Source organism: Anomaloglossus baeobatrachus, chromosome 2 (genome assembly GCF_048569485.1).
Source record: "Anomaloglossus baeobatrachus isolate aAnoBae1 chromosome 2, aAnoBae1.hap1, whole genome shotgun sequence".
In the NCBI taxonomy this organism is placed as follows: domain Eukaryota; kingdom Metazoa; phylum Chordata; class Amphibia; order Anura; family Aromobatidae; genus Anomaloglossus; species Anomaloglossus baeobatrachus.
In genome coordinates this window covers 100,746,459-100,769,075 of record NC_134354.1, presented here as the reverse complement: position 1 = coordinate 100,769,075, position 22,617 = coordinate 100,746,459, and the positions used below count along the sequence as shown (strand labels likewise).

General features: G+C 47.7%; 1 protein-coding gene across 2 annotated transcripts in view; it reads left to right on the top strand.

Annotated features, from left to right (window-relative positions):
• Positions 1-22,617, top strand: part of SSH2 (slingshot protein phosphatase 2) — a 303,023-nt gene that overhangs the window by 59,939 nt on the left and 220,467 nt on the right. Inside the window, exon 2 of one of the 2 annotated variants that reach the window (XM_075335231.1) lies at positions 12,669-12,746. The exons of the other annotated variant lie outside the window; for it this stretch is intronic. Coding sequence (XP_075191346.1) covers positions 12,669-12,746 — 78 coding nt within the window. The remainder of the gene's footprint in view (positions 1-12,668; positions 12,747-22,617) is intronic. 2 annotated transcript variants of the gene reach the window in all.

Here is a 22,617-nt window from a genome sequence, read left to right as displayed (position 1 = left end):
GATGATACTTCTCCGTGTCCCCTGGCAGCTTTGTGTGTGTTGCTTCCGCCTGGTTAGTACAGATGTCCCTTTTACAACCGCACCTGTATCTTATTGTGGAGGTAAATGATTAATTGTGTAATCTTAGATTGGCCGCTCCCCGCAGCGCGCACCTGTGGTGCTGACTGCTATATATAGGCACGGCGCATGATGTCATTGTGCCGGCCGTTTATATAATTACACGCCTGCAGTGAGCAAAGATTACATTTTAGCATTTACCAGACGGCGGCTCTGAGCTTTTCATGTTGATGATAATCCAGGTGCAAGCTTTGCTATTTTTCTTGTTTTGCCGGTAATGTTTACATGAGATTTACACGCAGTTTGGTTTTATCTTGTAGCAGAGCTGTGTTTTAAGCTTGGCTGATGCCTCTGGTAATATTTACACACATAACTTGGCAACCCATTATTATTATTATTATTATTTTTATTTTTATTTTTATTTTATATATATATATATATATATATATATATATATATATATATATATATATATATATATATATATATATATATATATATATATAATATATGTTTTTTTTTTATGCAAGTGAAATGGCATAAAGGCTAGAGAATGTACTAATGTGACCTATAGTCTGTACAAATCTACAAATTTACAGATTAGACCAATGGTCAAATAGCAAAAACCCCAACTGTATATTATAGTATATACGGATCAAAGCATGTAAATTCCCAGCAGGGACTTATCTGCCAGTATCCGCAAACTGTCTCAGTCCCCATTATGGTGCAACTCCGCTGGTAGGCAGGTAACAGTGAGGGCCAATTGACAACAGATATATTGCCCCTGATTACTAGTATAATCTCTAAGTATTGGTGAACACGGTCACCCCTTTTACCCCTTTATCATACCCTATCTTACATTTTGCACTTCACCCCCTTCACTTGACTACGGTCTGATAGAATTATATTGATGGTTCTGAGGTATACCGTTTTAATCTATTGAAATAAAGTATTGTTTTGGGGGATTTTTTTGTTTGGTCTTTATATTATACATTCCTCTTTATTTTATTGACTTGGTTTTTTTTGCTCGGTACGTGTGATGAATAGTGATGAGTTGACTCTGCCATAATCTGGTGCTCAATACTCCTAACGAATAGTGATGAGCGAGCGCTACCATGCTTGGTACTCGTGAAGCGTCAATGGATGCTCGCATTGGCTCTACTAGAGTACTGAGTATAATGGAAGTCAATTGGGGACGCAAGCATTTTCTGGAAGATTTCCTGGAAAAATACTCAAGTTCCCCATTGGCTTCCATGATACTCAGGTACTCAAGTCGCGCCCATCAGAGCATCCAACTGCTCATTACAAGTACAGAGCACCTGAGCACAGTAGTGCTCGATTTATTTCTTAGCGATTCTCTGCCAGTCCATTTCTAGCTTGGCTTGGGTTCCCTGTCGGTACAGAGGGGCATGTGAATTTTACAGCAAATTACGAACTGCAGGTGAAAATGAGGCATCACTACTGCAGATAGTGATTGGCTGCAGCAGTCATATGTAGCCAGTGACTGATGCGGCCAATCACAGGCTGAAGCAATGATGCATTTGTTCTCTGTTGGATTGGTATTTGGCTGCTGTGGGCATGTGCTGTCCTGGGCCGAACAACAACAGAGACTTGCAGGGGTACCCGATGTTTGGATCGGACCAGTAGGGATTGGAAAGATATATACGCCATTTTTTTTATATTATTTTATAGATTGTTTTATTTGTTGTTTTTTCTGTGGTGAGCAACTCCTTGTTAAAGGGAACCTGCCACCAGTTTTTTGCCCTATAAGCTGTGGCCGCCACCAGTAGGCTCTAATATACAGCATTCCAGAATACTGTATATAGGAGCCCAGGCCGCTGTTAGAACATAAAATCACTTTATAATACTCAACTAAACCGGTCGCTGAGGTAGATGTGGCTCAGATGGGCGTCTTCGTCCTCCGGTCCGGCGTCGCTTCTTTCGGCCATCTTCGTCCTCCTTCTGAAGTTGCGGTGCATGATGTGTTTACGTCATACACACTCGCTGGTCCTGCACAGGCGCACTATAATACTTTGATCTGCCCTGCTCAGGACCTGAATGCCGGCAAGTGTGTAGGATTTTGGCCACGTCATGCACCCCGGCTTCAGAAGGATGACCGAGGTGGCGACAAAGATGGCCGAAAGAGGCGGCGCCGGCACCGAAGAACGAAGATGCCCATCTGAGCCACATCAACCGCAGCGACCGTTTTAGGTGAGTATTATAAAGTGTTTTTTTTCCTTTCTCGCCTTTTCATTGGGGGACACAGACAGTGGGTTATATGGTGTCTCCAGGGGAGGTGGGACACTAGGTTTGAAAAAAGTGTTAGCTCCTCCTCCCACAGCATAGAACCCCAGCTAGGCGGGAACTAGCTCAATTTTTTTTTTCCTAGTGTCAGCAGGGAGGCTGACATGTCTGGACTGAGCTCCACCAGAGGTGCCTCAGCCCAGCTTATTTTTACTTTTTATTTTGTTTTTCTTTTCTTATTCATTCTATTTTTGATAGGGGCAATACCAGGGTGCCCTGCCACCCCCGTTCCCCCGTGTACGGGCAGAGGAAACCTGGCGTGCACAAGCCGTCAGTCTTCCCTCGCGCCCAAGTGGTCGGGTCTGCGTACCCCTCCAGGCTCCCTGGAAGCACCTCACAGAGGTAGCTCCAGAGGGCTAGGCAGAACAGAGTACCTGCTAGCCTTGAGCTGAAGATGCGTCCCCGAGATCCCCGCATCCCAGGACCGACGCGTCTTCAGACGGAGCCAGGAGCAGGTAGGGAGACAATGAGTCAGTCCCCTGCATCCAAACCGCCGCCTGGAAAGGCGCCGGTGGGGCGATGCAGGCCGTGATCCCGGGGAAGCATCATTAATTTAGCTCCCGGCGTCGGCCTGCATTTTAGTAACGCCCCCTCCACTGCTCCAGAAGCCGCTCCCTCTAGTGGGCCGTCTCTCCCCTCCATGCTGCCAGAGAATACTGGACGCCATTACATGTGGGGAGCAGACACGGGTGAGACCGCCTCCTTGGCTCTGCAACTCTGCAGCACTATATACCGCTCTGTTCATTGGTATATCGCTGTCTTTCTAGCGGTGTGTGTCTGCTGGCTGACGGTGTATATCAGCTTTTAGCAGTATATACTAACTGTGCCTGTAAGTATGTACCGACTGTTTGACAGGGTGTGCTACTTTACTCGGTATATACCGGCTTTGCATAGCAGTCATTTATAATACTGCTAGCAGCTCATCACCCACAGCCGTCCCTTTATAATACTGCTAGAGGCTCACTGTACTTATTGTGGAACTGTTGCTGACATGTGTAACCGCAAGGGTGATAAAGCTTCCCAGGCATCCTCTATGGACCTGTACTATGCTTGTACCACCTATGGACGCTCGTTTTTGTAATGTCCGAAGCTATCCACTATGCCGGGGCTGCGATGCCCCTACTACCGTGTCACAACAGCCCCCGCTGCCGGACTAGGAGGTCGTGCAGTCTGTGGATTTCGCTGCGGCCACTATCCAGGCAGTACCCCAGTCTGATGACGTTATTCCTGCCTGGGCTCTTCTAATGTCTAATAGATGACCTGGCCGCTCAGATATTCCAGCCTTCCACAGGCTCTCACAGCCTCCCCCCGGCTCAGCTCCCCCAGGGGAGCCCGCCTTCGTCTGGTGTCTCGTTCCTCGTACGTAAAAAGGCTGTCTCCAAAAGGCTCCATTGCGACCCTTACGTCTCGTCCGACTCGGACGATGATCAGTCTGACTCAGGCTCCGTGACCTTTAGTAGTCACGAATCCCAAGACTCTGACTCTGATTAAGATGTCTCTTCTGAGTCTAGACATATGGAAGACGCATTAATTTCGGCTGTCAATCACTCTGTCGATTTCTGATCAGCCTTCGGACCCGACTTCTCAGTCGGCAATCAAGCGGGCCAAGAAGCCTCCCAAGTCCTTTGCCCAGGATCCGATTTTTCATCAAATCATATCTAAAACGGTGGGATCACCCTGATAGGAGGTTTAATAAAAATTCTTCCTCTTCATTCGCTTATCCCTTTCCATCGGAACTGGTTAAGCTCTGGTCAGTACCCCCCGTTGTGGATCCGCCAGTATCCAGGCTGGCTAAACACACGGTTATGTCTGTCTCAGACACCGCGCCTCTCAAGGACTCGTCTGACCGCGCAATTGATGCTGCGGTCAAATCTATTTTCCAGGCTTCCAGCTCCTCTCTGCGCCCCCTGTTTGCCTTGACATGGGTGGCGAGAGCTATGAGTGTGTGGAGTATGAACTTGCTCAAGTTGCTTTGCTCTTGCAATATTCCTTCAGAGGCTCTTGAGATCCTTGATTTGTTCTCTCTAGCCTCTAATTACTTGCTTCACGGCTCCTTAGATGCAGCTAGTTTGTCGGCCCTAACGGCAGCCAACGCTGTTTTTTGCCCGCAGAGTCCTGTGGCTAAAGATATGGAACACGGACAGTGCCTCCAAGAAGTCCCTGTCCACACTCCCCTTCCAGGGTCTTCGTCTGTTTGGAGAATCCCTGGACAAGCTTATATCTGAGACTGGTGGTAAAAGTACCATTCTACCACAAGTGTCCTGTATCCAAAAATTTTAAAGTCTTCTTGGCGCAGGCAGTCCTTTCGACCCGCCCCCAAAGAACCATCACAGGGGTCGTCGCAACGCTCAGATTGGGGATCCGGTCCCTTAAGGGACTCTTCCTGGTGTTCCCACTCCAGGCAATCTAAACCCAAGGGACCTCGCCCCGCGAAGGCCCCTTCAGCATGACGCCGGGTACCCCTTAGAGCCGACTCCTGTTGGAGGGCGGCTTCTGCTTTTTCGGGATATCTGGCTAGACCATACTCGCGATGCTTGGTTTCGAGAAATAGTCACCTTAGGTTACAAGATCGATTTCCATTCCCTACCGGCCAACAGGTTTCTGCGTTCTCTGCTTCCAAAGTCCACAACGCAAAGCCAGGCCTTATTTCAGGCCATAGCCTCTTTACAGAAAGCAAACGTTATCATTCCAGTGCCCCTGGAACAGCGCGGCAAAGGTTTCTATTCAAACCTCTGTCGTCCCCAAAATAGTTGGCTCTGTCCGTCCTATCCTGAACCTCAAAAGGCTTAAACAGGTCCGTACGGATTCGGACCTTCCGAATGGAATCATTGCGAGCCGTACTAGCTGCTATGCAACCGGGAGAATTCCTAGCTGCCATAGCCATTCAAGATGCTTATTTACACATTCCCATATGTGTATCGCATCAACGGTTCCTTCGTTTTGCCATAGGACACCGTCCTTTCCAATTCAGGGCCCTTCCCTTTGGACTGGCTACTGCGCCTCGGGTCTTCACAAAGGTCATGGCGGCCGTCATGTCCATTTTGCACCCCAGAGGCGTTCTGGTCGTTCCCTATTTGGACGACCTACTTGTCAAGGGGAGCTCTCCTCAAGTTTGCTCAGAAAGCGTGCAAATTTACCCAGACACGCTCTCAAGGCTAGGGTGGCTTCTCCACTTCAACAAGTCACCCCTCATTCCTCATCAGCGCATCACCTTTTTAGGTATGCTGATAGACACGGTTCAGGCCCGGGGTTTTTCTTCTAGAAGACAAGAGGTCTTCCCTGATCCGGGCCGCCCAATCCCTCCGCTCCCGCAGTTACCCATCCCTCCGGAGTGGGATGAGAGTGTTAGGCAAGATGGTAGCAGTCATGGAAGCGGTGTCGTTTGCCCAATTCCATTTGCGCCCTCTGCAATTGGATCTTCTGGCCTCTTGGGACAAGAATCCAGCCTCTCTAGACCGGTCAGTCCGCATATCTCGGACTGCCCTCAGCTCCCTCGTCTGGTGGACTCAGGTCTCATCCCTATCTCAGGGGAAGTCCTTCTGCCCTGTCCACTGACACGTAGTCATGACAGATGCCAGCCTGTTAGGCTGGGGGGCGGTGTTTCTCCACCACACTGCTCACGGACGCTGGTCTCACCCAGAGCGATCTCTTCATATCAACGTTCTGGAGATCAGGGCCATATTTCTGGCCCTTCAGACCTTTCAACCCTTGCTCTGGGCCTCCCAGTTCGGATCCAGTCAGACAATGCCACGGCTGTGGCTTACGTCAACCGTCGGGGAGGAACTCGCAGCAGGGCAGCGATGAAAGAAGTCTCCAGGATTCTTCTTTGGGCAGAGATGCACATTCCCATTATTTCAGCTGTCCATATTCCGGGGATAGTCTGCGGCCCAGTTGTCTTTCTCAGCAGGCAAGGTCTAGCGGCAGGGGAATGGTCCCTCCACTACGAGGTGTTCCATCAGATCACTCTTCGTTGGGGGCTCCCAGATGTGGACCTCATGGCGTCTCGGCTAAACGCCAAAGTACATCCCTTCGTATCCCGGTCGAGAGACCCGCTAGCGCTCGGCTCCGACGCTCTAGTCCTCCCGTGGTCGCAGTTTCGCCTGCCATACGTTTTCCTTCTGTTCCCTCTCATTCCGAGAGTAATCAAGAAAATCAAAGCGGAGGGAATCCCGGTGATCCTCGTGGCCCCGGACTGGCCCAGAAGAGCCTGGTTTCCAGAGCTCCTCCACCTTCTCGGCGACACTCCCTGGCTTCTTCCTGACCACCTGGATCTTCTGTCGCAAGGTCCAATATTCCACCAGAATACAGCACAGCTGCATTTGACGGTGTGGCTCTTGAATCCTTGATTCTAGCCAAGTCTCATCTTCTTCCAGGGTAGTTCATACCATGCTTAATGCTCACAAGCCTTCCTCCGCCAGCATTTATCACAGGACCTGGAAGACCTATCTGTCCTGGTGCAACCGTCATAATCTGTCGCCCCTGACCTTTTCAATCCCTAATGTTCTTGCCTTTTTGCAAGACGGTATGGACTCGTTTCTGCCTTGTCAATTTTTTTTCCAGAAGCAGCTGGCTTCTCGCCCTCAGGTCCGTACCTTTCTTCAAGGGGTGGCGCATTTTGTCCCCCCTTATCGTCACCTCTTAGATCCCTGGGATCTGAATTTGGTTCTCGGAGCACTTCAGCTTCCTCCTTTCAAACCCTTGAGAGAAATCTCTCTTCAACGGCTGTCTTGGAAAGTTGCCTTTTTAGTCGCTATTACCTCTATCAGGCGAGTGTCCGAACTGGCAGCACTGTCCTGTCGCTCACCTTATCTGATATTCCATCATGATAAGGTGGTCCTTCGGCCTTTCCCCGCCTTCCTTCCGAAGGTCGTATCTTCTTTCCACCTGAACGAGGACATTGTGTCATTCTGCCCGGCCCCGGTCCACTCCTTTTTGAGAAAGCCCTTCACACTCTCGATCTTGTCAGGGCTCTGCGGATCTACATCTCCAGAACAGCACCGTTGCGCAAGTCCGATGCCCTTTTCGTCCTCTCAGAAGGACACAAAAAGGGCGACCGGGCTTCCAAATCCATGATTTCTCGATGGATCAGGACTGCCATGTGTGAAACTTACAAAACACGAGGTGTTGTTCCTCCTCAATCTGTGCAGGCCCACTCTACACGAGCAGTGGGTGCCTCCTGGGCTGTCCGCCATCAGGATTCGGCGGCCCAACTTTCCAAGGCCACTACCTGCTCCAGTGTGCACACGTTTACAAAATTCTACAGAGTGCATACGCATGCATCCGCGGATGCTGCTCTTGGAAGACAAGTCCTTCAGGCGGCAGTGGCCCATTTATAAGTGGCCACTGCTCGGTTTTTTGACAGTGTTTGTGTTCCCTGCAGTTGCAGTTGTTAGTCAGCTCTTAGTCTGATGTTCTACACTGTTAATAGTTCAGTTCCCACCCAGGGACTGCTTTAGGACGTCCCATTGTTTGTGTCCCCCAATGAAAAGGCGAGAAAGGAAAGGACATTTTTGTGTACTCACCGTAAAATGTCTTTCTTGGAGCCTTTCATTGGGGGACACAGCTCCCGCCCTTGTGGTTTTGGTTGTCCTTCTCCTACTGATTTTACACCAAACTGAGCTAGTTCCTGCCTAGCTGGGGTTATATGCTGTGGGGGGAGGAGCTAACACTTTTTTCAAACCTAGTGTCACGCCTCCCCTGGAGACACCATATAACCCACTGTCTGTCCCCCCCAATGAAAGGCTCCAAGAAAGACATTTTACGGTGAGTACACAAAAATGTCCTTTTTTATGTTGTCACAGCGGCCTGGGCTCTTAGGCTGCTTTCACACATCCGGTTTTTGCCGAGCGGCACAATACGGGGCTTTGCAGAAAAAAACGCAACCGGTTTCTTTTTGCCGCTGGTTGCGTTTTTTCCGCATAGACTTGCATTAGCGCCGTATTGTGCCGCATGGCCTTGCGTTGTGTCCAGTTTTTGCCGGATGCGGCATATTTGGCCAATGCGGCGGCCGGATGGAACGTTGCCTGGCACGTTTTTTTTTGTGCGGCGAAAAAACTGCATCGCGCCGGATCTGGCGCGATTTACGATGAAAGCCTATGGACGCCGGATGCGGTGTCCTGCTGCAAAAACCGCATCTGACCGCCGGATGCGGTTTTTTACACTGCGCATGCTCAGTATCAAGCCGCATCCGTCACAAAACGGACGGGCCGCATGGAAAAACTTATGCAACGGGTCAGTTTTTTTTCCCCTGCATCCGTTGCACAGGTTTTTGAGCCGTATTGAGCCGCACTGCAAAAACCGAATGTGTGAAAGCAGCCTAATATACAGCATGTTAGAATACTGTATATAAGAGCCCAATGGTGGTGGCTGCAGCTTATAGGGCAAAAGACTGGTGACCGGTTCCCTTTAATAGAGAACAAACTGAAATATTCAGCAATGCTGGAAAAAAAAATCAGATTAATTTAATATTCCTGGACCGTCGTCCCATTTTTAGCATGATCTTGTCTCGCCCTCCGAGTGTGGTGGGGTGGCGGAGACAGGATAGCGATCCACAGACGTTTTCCACGTATAACTTCCTCCTGGCTTATGTGGCTTCATCCTGGAACAGATTCTCATGCAAGACGCACAAGACGGCTTATTGTTCATGAGCAGCAATTAATGCAGTCATTTGCTCCGAGTGCAGGGAGAGAAAGCGTTTTACAAGCAGATTTGCATCTGTCACGCTGGCTAAACAACATGTTTTCTCGCAGGATCACACAAAGTACCGGGCTTCTTCCTGTAAAATGAGCCTGTACGGGAGGAAATGCGGCTGAAGCTTATATCCTGCAGGATGCCGTTTATGGTGACATCCTATACATCCCACAAATCCTACACATTGCTCACACTGTATCATTCCAGGGCTGTCAACCATCAAGAAATGGTTTTTCAATGTGTCCATTAAAAATGTTAGTTATCCATGATTTTTAGTTTTTTGATCGGCTGTCCATAAAAAAAAAAAAAAAAAAAAGATTGCAAGAATAAAGCGGAAAGTCCTAAACCAGATGTTAGTGTTAGGGTACTTTCACACTTGCGTTTTTTTCCTTCCGTCACAATCCGCCCTTTTGGAAAACAGCGGAATCAGTTAACGGATTCCGCTGTTTCTTATAGACTTGTATGGGTGACGGATTTTGCCAAAAGGACCTGCGTTGCTTCCGCCCAGCGGGAGGAACGCAGCATGTAACGTTTTTTTGAGCAGCGGAATCCTCAGGATTTCACTGCGCATGCTCTCTGGCTCCCTGCACCCGTAACCAAGGTAATTATCGGGTAACCAAGCAAAGTGCTTTGCCTAGTTATACCCGATATTTACCCTGGGTACGTGTGCAGGGAGCCCAACACTTCACCGCTTGGCTCCGCCCCCCTCCCGCATGCCACTCAGCATGTATACACACACACTCACCTGTCCTCAGCACCATGGCCCCGCTCTGCTCCACCCATCCCGCACTCCGCCCCCGCACACGTGCTCGGCGGCCGAGCGATCAGCTGATCACCCAGCGACCGGCTGCTGTGAGCGATCAGCTGATCACCCAGCGACCGGCTGCTGTGAGCGATCAGCTGATCACCCAGCGACCGGCTGCTGTGAGCGATCAGCTGATCACCCAGCGACCGGCTGCTGTGAGCGATCAGCTGATCACCCAGCGACCGGCTGCTGTGAGCGATCAGCTGATCACCCAGCGACCGGCTGCTGTGAGCGGTAAGCTGATCACCCAGCGACCGGCTGCTGTGAGCGATCAGCTGATCACCCAGCGACCGGCTGCTGTGAGCGATCAGCTGATCACCCAGCGACCGGCTGCTGTGAGCGATCAGCTGATCACCCAGCGACCGGCTGCTGTGAGCGATCAGCTGATCACCCAGCGACCGGCTGCTGTGAGCGATCAGCTGATCACCCAGCGACCGGCTGCTGTGAGCGATCAGCTGATCACCCAGCGACCGGCTGCTGTGAGCGATCAGCTGATCACCCAGCGACCGGCTGCTGTGAGCGATCAGCTGATCACCCAGCGACCGGCTGCTGTGAGCGATCAGCTGATCACCCAGCGACCGGCTGCTGTGAGCGATCAGCTGATCACCCAGCGAACGGCTGCTGTGAGCGATCAGCTGATCGTTCACAATAGTCTGCCACCTGTAAAAAAAAAAAAAAAAAAAAAAAATCAAAACGGATTGCATTGTTTTGCAGCATTCGTTGCATCTGTTGTGCCACTATATGCAACACGTCCGTTGCATCCGTCACACAACGCAATGCAATGGATACCGTTCAACCCAAGTGTGAAACTAGGCTAAGATGGCCTTAGGAATCAACAGAAGAAACAGCCGCGTATTCACACTCAGGATTCTGTACAGATTTAGGGGCCATCAACCCACTCCTATGTAGCAGGGAAAAAAAACAAACAAGAAAACCCCAGCATGGAATAAAAAAAAAGTTCTATGAAAAAGCAGGTTGTGCCATTTGACCTGTTCCATGTACAGTTCCTCTGAGACAGTCATGGCGGTAATGCAAGTTTCAGATTTCTGCAGCGGATGATATTTTGGTTTTTTATTATAGAAAAATCCCTTTTGGGTTCATCATAGGCAAATCCTGAACATGTCCATGTAGATTTACTTTGCTGACCTGCCTTATGAACATGGCAGAAGGAAGGATTGGGCATCTCGGCTTCGACATGCTCAAGTCTTGGTTTGTAAATTGGGCTAAAGATAAACAATTTTGTTCAAAGTTCTTGTCCGGTCTTCCATGACAGCTGCTCTTCACCTCTGTGTGCCGCATCCTTGGAGCAATATCCTTGGGGGGGGTCATAACGTTGCGATGTGTAGTAAACTCAAGATGCAAGCCACACAAGTGAAGACCGGCTGCCACAGAGCGCCGAACTGTATGCTGGACCAGGGCAATTAAAGTATTGGTTAATCTGCTTTGTATGGATAAGACAAGTATGTTGCGGGTCTATAATGTTCATAAAAGCTGTTGACAACTGGATAACATAACATCTACTATGATGAAACGTTGTGCTACGTATTAGCCTTTGTATTCCTCCAGCGATCACTGCCGGTGATCAGACACTTGTGAAATCTACCAAGCTAAATGCTCTAGAATTCTAACATAATGTGTGCTAAAAAAATTCCTCATTTTTAGTTTGTTTTTTTGTTTGCTTGTAAACAATGGGCTTGATCTTAAAATGTGACTCCAATCACCATAATTTTGGTGCACACTAAGCTAATTTTGTGATACAACAAGAGCCATTTTTATAATTTTGTTGCATTTTTAGACTGTCCGGTCTGTTTACGCCATCTTAAAATAAGAAAATCGGCCGTTGGTGTTCTCTACATGTACTGTATACACATTGTGGCCATCCACGCAGGAACAGCTACCGTAATTAAGAAGTGATCTCTCCCATGCACAAGAGGGATGATCAAGGGCTAATGTACAGAAATGGCCTCCAACGTCTTAGATTATGCAGAAAGGAGTTTTACGAGAAATCGGGCTTTACTTTTAGCTCGGAGGTATACGTGGGTCTGTTAGTCGTCCGATGGGAACCCTGTACACACTAAACAGAGGAGTGTGGGCAAATTAGAAATATGCGGCTGTTACATGGTGAGCCTCGTACCGCTGGCACATGTAGGCACCCGGACACTACCTGAACCTTTTGTAGCTTGTGTTATGAAGTTGGATATAATACAACTTTTCGAGTACATGTAGTCCGCCACAAGCCTGCTAAATAAAAAAATAATATAGATATATATAATATGTATGTGTGTGTGTGTGTGTGTGTATATATGTATGTATGTATATATGTATATGTATGTATATATATATAATATATTATATATATTATATGTGTGTGTGTGTGTGTATGTGTGTGTATATATATATATATATATATATATATATATATATATATATATATATATATATATATATATATATATATATATATATATATATATATATATATATTATATATACACACACACACATATATATTATTGTATGTGTGTATATATATATTTAATTTTTTTTTTATTTATTTTTTTTTTTCATAATATAGCACTTACTTTTTCTTTTCTGACAGAAGACGTCTTGTCTGCCATACTAACAAGGGAGCGAGCCGCTTGCTAATCTCTTCTATCTGCAGGCGCCTGTTGTGCTGAATGGCGCTTCTGGGCCGGGCTTGCTCCTGGGACTCGCTTGCTTTTGCTCTCTGCTTTTGGGCCTCCCTTAGCCACTTTCCTGCCTCTTTTTACCCAGACACATGAAAAGTGACATTATCCCATTTACATTACAGAGTTCACAATTGGAAGAAAATGAGACTGAAGTGTTCTGCTGCCAGTGCGAAGATACAGAGCTCTTAAATGGTACCAATGTACGTAGGTATACATATTAGACATTAGGCATAGACTGCTTCTCTCCTCTGCCCCTGCTATTTTATTTTAATTTTTGTTATAAACCTTTATGGTATGTGCCAATTAACTTGTAGAAAATAAATATAAATTATTTTATCATGCCGTTTAAAGGGGTTGTCCACTTTCATGAAAAATTGGGTCAGCGCTGTGAATTAACGAGCCAAGCATTGTTTACCTACCGCTGCCCTTATTGCTTTGTCCCCACTATAGCACGTGACCACTGCAGCCAATCACTGGACTGATGCCGAGCTAGACCGCGCAACACTGCTGATCCTTTTGCCGGTTACGTGCTCTGGACAGGACTTTGTTGCTGCCTTGGAGAGCAGTGTTTACAAGCTCATTGCTATATTCCTTTAGCGCTTCTGCCCGCAGCTCAGACAGCGCACAGTACAGACAAGTGGTGTAACTTTGCTCCTGGCCCAGTCAATCATTCTGGAGCACAATGCACCCCGGCAAGCGACAAATCAGCAGACTGCAGAGCGGTGCCGCTGAGAATAACTTAAAGGGAATCTGTCACCAGGTTTTTGCTCCCCCATCTAAGAGCAGCATAATGTACAGACAGAGATCCTGATTTCAGCGATGTGTCACTTACTGAGCTGTTTGCTGTTGTTTTGATAACCTCACTGTTTTCTCTTCTGCAGATCTAGCCGTTATATAGAGCTCATGAATATGTCGGATTGTGTCGATATTATCAAAACTACACTAAGCAGCTCAGTAAGTGACAGATCGCTGGAATTAGGATCTCTGCCCCTACATTATGCTGCTCTCAGATTAGGTGGCAAAAACTGGGTGACAAATTCCCTTCAAGTGCTCGTATTATTTTTAGTATTACTGATAGGTATCCAAATTTTAAAATTATGAAAATTGTTAGTTTTTCGTAGTCCCCCCCCCCCCCCCTTTTGCATTTGTTTGGTAGCACCTGTGGCTAGTATTGAGCTTTAGTAACAAGCCTTGGCTCCAGAGACTCCATTTTGCACTATATAAGATGCTTACAATTAAATGGAGGCCTCTCAAGAAACTGCTGTATCTAGGATTAATTAAATACTTTTTGGTGAAGTTTTTTTTTTCCTCAACGTCACTTGTGGTGTTTTGCTGTTTTTTTTTTTTGTTAAAGGGGTGGTTCACCCATTTTTTTTTTATTTTCTGTAGGAGTTATACTTACCTTTCTAGGCGTCTTCTCCATTGGCTGTATTTCCATTTCTGGCACTGAGCGGCGCTATCCTGCACGCTCAGTGCCTGTCACATGACCCCCTGGAGCTGTGGCCGCCGGCATCCTCTGACGTCCCGGCATTTCCGGGCTCTCAAACAAGACGGGTACGTCACAGGATGCCGGCGCCACTCAGATTGAGTGACAGGGCTGTGGGCGGTGACTACCGCACGTCACAGCTCAGCATCGAGGGGAGGATCCGGAGGACGTCAGTGTGGAGCCGGAAGCGTCCTGCAGATGGTGAGGCACGGGGCGCCAGTGTGCAGTACAGGGGGGGGGTTCTTCAGCTGAATCCCCCCCTGCACGTAAGTATGTGATCACACTGTCCACCCGCCCGCTCTGCTGCGATGTCAGGAGAGCGGCCGGTGTCGGGCAGTGTGATCATCTGCTCCTCCCAGCAGCAAGACACTGACAGGCATGTCACCGCTCTGCTCTGCCACCTGTCCTGCTGCATGGGACCAACTGTCTGCACTCTGTCACCTGCACCACAAGTCACAGAGTGGAGACAGTTGGTGACAGAGCACCTCTGCCCCCCCCTCTTCTTTCCCCACTCTCTTCTCCCCCCCCTCTCTCTCATCTCCCCCCCCTCTCTCTTCCCCCCCCTCTCTCTTCCCCCCCCCTCTCTCTTCCCCCCCCTCTCTCTCTCCCCCCCCCTCTCTCTCTCCCCCCCCTCTCTCTCTTCCCCCCTCTCTCTCTCCTCTCACCCCCTCTCGCTCTCTTCTCACCCCCTCTCGCTCTCTTCTCACCCCCTCTCGCTCTCTTCTCACCCCCTCTCGCTCTCTTCTCACCCCCTCTCGCTCTCTTCTCACCCCCTCTCGCTCTCTTCTCACCCCCTCTCGCTCTCTTCTCACCCCCTCTCGCTCTCTTCTCACCCCCTCTCGCTCTCTTCTCACCCCCTCTCGCTCTCTTCTCACCCCCTCTCGCTCTCTTCTCACCCCCTCTCGCTCTCTTCTCACCCCCTCTCGCTCTCTTCTCACCCCCTCTCGCTCTCTTCTCACCCCCTCTCGCTCTCTTCTCACCCCCTCTCGCTCTCTTCTCACCCCCTCTCGCTCTCTTCTCACCCCCTCTCGCTCTCTTCTCACCCCCTCTCGCTCTCTTCTCACCCCCTCTCGCTCTCTTCTCACCCCCTCTCGCTCTCTTCTCACCCCCTCTCGCTCTCTTCTCACCCCCTCTCGCTCTCTTCTCACCCCCTCTCGCTCTCTTCTCACCCCCTCTCGCTCTCTTCTCACCCCCTCTCGCTCTCTTCTCACCCCCTCTCGCTCTCTTCTCACCCCCTCTCGCTCTCTTCTCACCCCCTCTCGCTCTCTTCTCACCCCCTCTCGCTCTCTTCTCCCCCCCTCTCGCTCTCTTCTCCCCCCTCTCGCTCTCTTCTCCCCCCTCTCGCTCTCTTCTCCCCCCTCTCGCTCTCTTCTCCCCCCTCTCGCTCTCTTCTCCCCCCTCTCGCTCTCTTCTCCCCCCTCTCGCTCTCTTCTCCCCCCTCTCGCTCTCTTCTCCCCCCTCTCGCTCTCTTCTCCCCCCTCTCGCTCTCTTCTCCCCCCTCTCGCTCTCTTCTCCCCCCCGCTCGCTCTCTTCTCCCCCCCCCGCTCGCTCTCTTCTCCCCCCCCCGCTCGCTCTCTTCTCCCCCCCCCCGCTCGCTCTCTTCTCCCCCCCCCCGCTCGCTCTCTTCTCCCCCCCCCGCTCGCTCTCTTCTCCCCCCCCCGCTCGCTCTCTTCCCCCCCCCCCGCTCGCTCTCTTCTCCCCCCCCCCGCTCGCTCTCTTCTCCCCCCCCCCGCTCGCTCTCTTCTCCCCCCCCCCCCGCTCGCTCTCTTCTCCCCCCCCCCCCCGCTCGCTCTCTTCTTCCCCCCCCCCCCCCCCCCGCTCGCTCTCTTTTCCTCGCTCTCTCCTGGCATGGTCAGTACAGAAATCTCTCCATCGTGGAGGGGTGAGAGGGAGTAATAAACATGGAGTCCCTACTGTGTCTGTGTATTTATTTCTAATAAAGTATTTTTCTCTGTGTGATGTCTTTTTTTTTTTAAAAACCCTTTGTTGGAGATTCTTAATGGCCAGGTTAAACTTGGCCTGACATTAAGAATCTCGGGCTTTATACCAGCTGGTAAAACATAGCTGGTATTAACCCCTTATTACCCAGCGTGCCACCTGCCACCAGGGCCACTGGAAGACTTGGATACAGCGCCTGAAGATGGCGCTTCTATGAAAGCGCCATTTTCTGGGGTGGCTGCGGACTGCAATTCGCAGTGGGGGTGCCCAGAAAGCTTGGGCACCCTTCACTGTGGATTCCAATCCCCAGCTGCCTAGTTGTACCCGGCTGGACACTAAAATTAGGCGAAGCTCACGTCATTTTTTTTTTTAAATTATTTCATGAAATTCATGAAATAATTACAAAAAAGGGCTTCTCTATATTTTTGGTTCCCAGCCGGGTACAACTAGGCAGCTGGGGGTTGGGGGCAGCCCGTAGCTGCCTGCTGTACCTGGCTAGCATACAGAAATATGGTGAAGCCCACGTCATTTTCTTAAAAACGTTTTCAGGGAAAAACCTTTTATAAAAAAAAAAATGCTTCCCTGCATTTCTATTGCCAGTGAAAGTAACACCAAGCAGCGGGGGCTAGCAGCCAGTAGCTGCTTTGGTTACCCTTAGCAATAGAAAATGCAGCGGGAGCCCACAAACAATGTGATTTTTTTTTTTTTTTGTTTTTTTATTTTTAATGAATTTTTTTAAAAAAAAAATCAGCATGGGCTTCGCCCATCGAGCACCAGAGCATTTTACTTCTCATTCATCCCAAGTAATCAGATGACTCCAGTGTCGGCCGATTACTTGTTCTGTGTCCCCCTGCATCCATCGCAGCGTGTACGGGCTGTGAGGTCAGCGGAGTGGAGACAGTGACATGCTCTGCTCTGACACATAGTGTGCTGCATGTCACTATCTTTCTCTACTCTGGCACTTGTTGTGCAGGTGACCGGATGCTACATCTCACTAACTGTCTCCACTATGGGACTTGTGCAGGTGAGAGTGTATACAGTTGGTACTATGCAGCAGAAATCACAGAGTGGGGCAGTTGGTGACATGTATCATCCGGTCACCTGCACAACAAGTCCCAGAGTGGATACAGTGACATGCAGCACACTGTGTCAGAGCAGAGCATGTCACCAACTTGCTCTGCTCTGTCACCTGCGGTGCTGCATGTCACGTTTTTGCCGCGATTTGGTGCCTTTTTTTCTGCGTTTTTAATCAGTGCACAATGCCATTAAAGATTGTTGATGGAAAAAAAAAAAGTTCTGATGTCATTTCCTTATTCAAAAAGTTCATTGTATGCAGGAGAGCAGACAGCAGCTGCAGAACTACAAGGCTCAGCATCCTGCATCCAGGACTGTATGCAGTTTTTTTACCCAAAAAGAAAAAAAATGACATGGGCTTCGCCATATTTTTGTATGCTAGCCGGGTACAGCAGGCAGGTACGGGCTGCCCCCAACCCCCAGCTGCCTATTTGTACCCGGCTGGGAACCAAAAATATGGAGAAGCCCTTTTTTTTTTTTTAATTATTTCATGAATTTCATGAAATAATTTTAAAAAAAAAATGACGTGAGCTTCGCCTAATTTTAGTGTCCAGCCGGGTACAACTAGGCAGCTGGGGATTGGAATCCACAGTGAAGAGTGCCCAAGCTTTCTGGGCACCCCCACTGCGAATTGCAGTCCGCAGCCACCCCAGAAAATGGCGCTTTCATAGAAGCGCCATCTTCTGGAGCTGTATCCAACTCTTCCAGCTGCCCTGATGCCGGGTGGCTAGCTAGGTAATAATGGAGTTAGGGCTAGCTGTATATTATCAGCTAGCCCTAAGCCTGAAATTCATGGTGTCACGCCAATATTAGACATGGCCACCATGAATTTCTAGTAATGATAAAAAAAAAAACAACACACAGAAAAATATTTTTATTAGAAATAAAACACAACACAATTGGTGACTCCATCTTTATTGAAATAAACCCCCCTCCGCAGTAATCCTGGGTTAGGGTCCCGCGCCGTCCAATCAGGATCCAATATCTTATCGGTTTGCTGGAAGGCAAAGCGATCAGATGATGTGTCAGGTTAAACTACGTGAATCACATCACACATCAGCTGATTGTATAAAAGCCGATTATACAATCAGCTGATGCATCAGTGCAAAAAAAAAAAAAATACTCACGTCTGTGCTGATTACCGGCAGCTCCTGCAGCGGAGTGTGATCCTGGCCCATCACTGCAGGAGCTGCCGGTAATCAGCTGATGAAGTCCCCTGACGGCAGGATCAGCTGATAGCCGGCCGAGCGCGAAAAAGCCGGCGAGACTACGATCAGCTGATGCGTCAGGTGACTGCATCAGGTGATCCACGGCCAGGTCCTGCAAGCTTCGTACGTGCCCCGGGGAGACTGCACACAGCCGAAGCGGCGGGACCGAGACAGGGGCTGGAAGCAGGCATGGCACCCGGACCCTGCAGACAGGTGAGTATGACATACACACACATACACACACATACACACACACACTGTATATACACACACACACTGTATATACGCGCACACATACACACACACACTGTATATACACATACACTGTATATACGCGCGCACACACACTTTCTTCCCCTGGCTGTGTAGAGCTGCTGCTGTCTGTATGATTGATGATCTCAGTGCATCCACTGGGAAGAGGCAGGGAGGAGGGTTAGGGTTTGGGTGGGAGCAGAGTGGGTGTATTAGACACAATGGGTGTGTTGGATAAGCCAGACACCGCCCTAGAGCCACAAAGAATTCTGGGACTTGTAGGAACTGAACACAGGAAGTCAGAGGAGAGATTAACCCCATCAGAGCTGGAGCCAGCAATGACCCTGTGTTGCTAGTGCACAATAAAAGGTAATTTTGCCGAAAAAACATAATAGATGTGAGAGGGGCACATATTAGCAAGATTTATCAGAAAAAAAAAAAATCGGTTTTGGTAACTGGACAACTTCTTTAAAGGATGGACCCCTTTTTTGGTACTTTTTTTTTTTCTTTTAATTTTATTTTTTTTTGTCTTAGATTAGGTTAAAGATTATTTTTGCAATTAGTGCAACATTTTTAATGACACCCGTCTATTGCCGGCTGCAGAATGAGCTATCCGAGGATCCATCAGTGAGCACATACGGAGGACGGAGAATTTTAAACTCCTTTTATCAGGTGCTTTCTGATTTTTTTTTTGGCTGACTCAAGACCACAACAAGGTAGAGCTTGTCATAAATCAGCTCAACTAAGAAAAAGACAGAAGTCAAAAGCTCCCTGACTAATCCTTAGTTAACTCCTTCTGCAGCTAGCTGGGTGCAGGGAAATAAAAGGCCTCTAAAGTAATCATTTTAGCTTAAAATGGTGTCCTTTTAATTTTATCTTGTAAATAATAATCCCTAATAAGGCTCAAGTTGACTTATAAAGTTATGCAAAATAAAAACAAAACACCGTGTCCTCAAGGCCAAAATAGCTGCATCCTCCAGGGGTTTAGGAGTTTATGTAACTTTATATCCCTTTTTTTTTTCTTCAAAGAATATGTCCTCTGTGCACCATTATCTGTGAAAAATCCAGTTATACAACAGAACATGATGTTTTAACATAATCTGAGTTTAGGAAAGGGAAGATCATCACCTAATACTAAGAAGTCCATGTGTGGGAGGTGAATAACATGGCGTGCCAAGAAAGAGCCGTCATCTCACCTTTATTTCTGCTACTTAGGCTCGGAATAGATGTTGGCGGCACAGAATGGCGGTATATTAAAGACTTTACTGGTGGGAACAGATCTACCGAAATACTGCTGCTTCCGTAGGCATTTGTGTCATCTGTGAGAACGGTCAGCGTTGTGCTCTGTGCCAAATTTTGTCCAAATTTATTGTCATGTCCCCACCGGAGTCCACTCCTGCGACTTTTGCTCCGATCGCCAGGTGACGCCGTGTTCCTGCCGTGGATGGTGATGGGAGAGGAGTCGATGCCAGCGGTGCTGGTGGGCGCAGGCTCAGATCATCCACTAGGCTGGGTTTCCCTGGAACCTGCAGTACCACTGGCTGACTGTAGGTGGCGTGTGTCTTCCAGCTGAAGTTGCCATCATTCACCTGCAGCCAATGGGAAGACACCACACCCTTCTTATCCCCCCCCTCCTGTCATCTGACCACTGCCAGAGATAGATCTGTATTCCTGGTTCCTGTGTTATTTGTCTAGTGATTTCTGTGTGCTGACCTTGCTTGTTTCCTGACTACCCTCCTGCCTGCTGTTTTATGTACCTCGCTGCCCAATCCGAATTTGACCTCTGCTTGTTTCTGATTACGTCCTTGCCTGCCGATTTCTGTCCCTGTTCTGCTATTCCTGGTTTGACCCTGCCTGACGACTACTCTCTCGGACTGCAGCCTTCCACAGGTAGTGGTTTCCAGGGCCCTGTGTAATTCCCAATCCCTGTATAGGGGTTAAAGGGTTTCAGGCTTCTAGGGTTCCTGCTTGGTGAGGGGCTTCCCTCTAGCCTGTCCATTACATCCTATCTGAGTCTGTGGATCCAGGCAGGCGTTACATTTATGAGCAATATCTAATAACAGAAAACTGAGTACTGTGATTCCCCAAAAATAATACAGGGTCTTATATTATATTATATTTTTTCCTCTGAAAGATGGGCTAGGGCTTATCTTCAGGGGAGGGCTTTTTTATTTTCTTTCTCCATGAACAGCAATCCACATTGTTGCGCAACCTAACTCTCCAAATCCTGTGTGCAACACACGCGCATATAATATATGTACATACATAGCACATAGCACATAATACATATAGCACATACAGCTCTGGAAAAAAATTAAAAGACCACTGCAAAATTTTCAGTTTTTTTATTTTTCTCTTTATATTTTTGAGTAGAATGTAAATTGCTCTTTTATTCTATAAACTACTGGCAACATGTCTCCGAATTTCTAAGCAATACATTTTTTTATTTATTTTCTGAAAATGAGAAATGGTTAAAATTGCCAAAAAATGCATTGCTTTCAGACCTCAAATAATGCAAAGAAAACAAGTTCATAATAATTTAGAAATAACAATACTAATAATGTTATATCTCAGGAAGAGATCAGAAATCCATATTTTGTGGAATAACCATGATTTTTAATCACAGCTTTCATGCGTCTTGGCTGCTTTCCACCAGTCTATCACACTGCTTTTGGGTGACCTTATGCCACTCCTGGTGCAAATATGTAAGCAGTTCTATGTTTGATGGCTTGTGACTATCCATCTTCCTATTGATTACATTTCAGAGGTTTTCAATGGGGTTCAGGTCTGGAGATCGTGCTGGCTGTGACATGGTTTTGATGTGGTGGTCCTTCATCCACACATTGATTGACCTAGCCCTAATACCAGCCCTGACTGTAACTAGGGCTTATTTTTTTTTTTAGAAGGCCTTGTTTCACGCATACTTTAAAAATCCTGTAAAATTAATGCTAGGGCTTAGTTTCAGAGTAGGTCTTATTTCTTGGGGAAGAGGGAATTTCCCTTCACATAAATATTTCCTGTAAGTTTTATGATGATCTGTCAGTTTTGTGTATTCCTCATGAATGTACAGTTCTGTGGCAGATTTCCTTAGAATTCTGCATTGTGCTGTTCCTCTGTTATTCCTACTGGTAATGTATGAGTACATTGATAACTGCTTATTTCTAAGAGGTGCTGACAAGAGGTTTAAAAAAGAGCCTATTATACTCTAACGTAGTTTGCCCTCTCCTTATGAACCCCACCCATTCTTCTGGCTCTCCTTTTCACCCACCTTATTTCTTAGTATGGTTGGTACTGTTGATTTTTGCCCAATGTGGTCACATAGGGTGCAATACATTGCAATACATTCGCAAGAAGACAAAGGATAAAGAAGAGCAATCTAAAGCCTGGAGGTAAGTGGGACAAGAAGGGGAGGGCTGAGAAGAGAGGAGTAGAAACATTTTGTTTTTTAACACTTTCCGGTCCTTTAAAATCCAGCACAACGATGCAAATATAATATCACAAACCGAATGACCCAAAATTAAGTTTTGGGAATATTTGTATCCAATCCTTTAGTTCTGGGCTCGATTTGCTCATCTTTAGTTCTTTTCCTCTTTTCAGTAGGATGCGTCCAGGACGGTCGGCTGTAATTTAGTGACATCCATGCAGGTTATGTATTACACACCTAGTTGTTGCTTTATTCCTACAGTTAAAGCAGGAATACAAGAAGAAAGGCACAACTCGTAAAATACACTTTTTAAAATATATTTTCAAACTGTCACCAATTGTGATTAACACGTGGCTTTGTATTCTTCTTCCTTCTCCATCTGATTTACTGTCTTGTAATATTTAATGAAGGGCAGACAGGTGGTCGGGCGGGGGCGAGTGCAGAGGATGAGAAAGTTTTAACTAGATTATCGGATGCAGAGAAAGGGGAAAGGTTTTAAGGATTAAGTAAGCGAACGCCGCGCACAATCGGTGATTAAAAATTGTGCGGAGATCTGACCGCTGCTCTGTAATCTGCAGTCTTCTCTGTGCTCTGATTATTAAGGCTTTTACTTTATATAAAATATATTTAGTTTCTGTATTTTTTTTTTTTTTTTTTTATTCTTTGAGTATGTGCACATAATCTGTGTT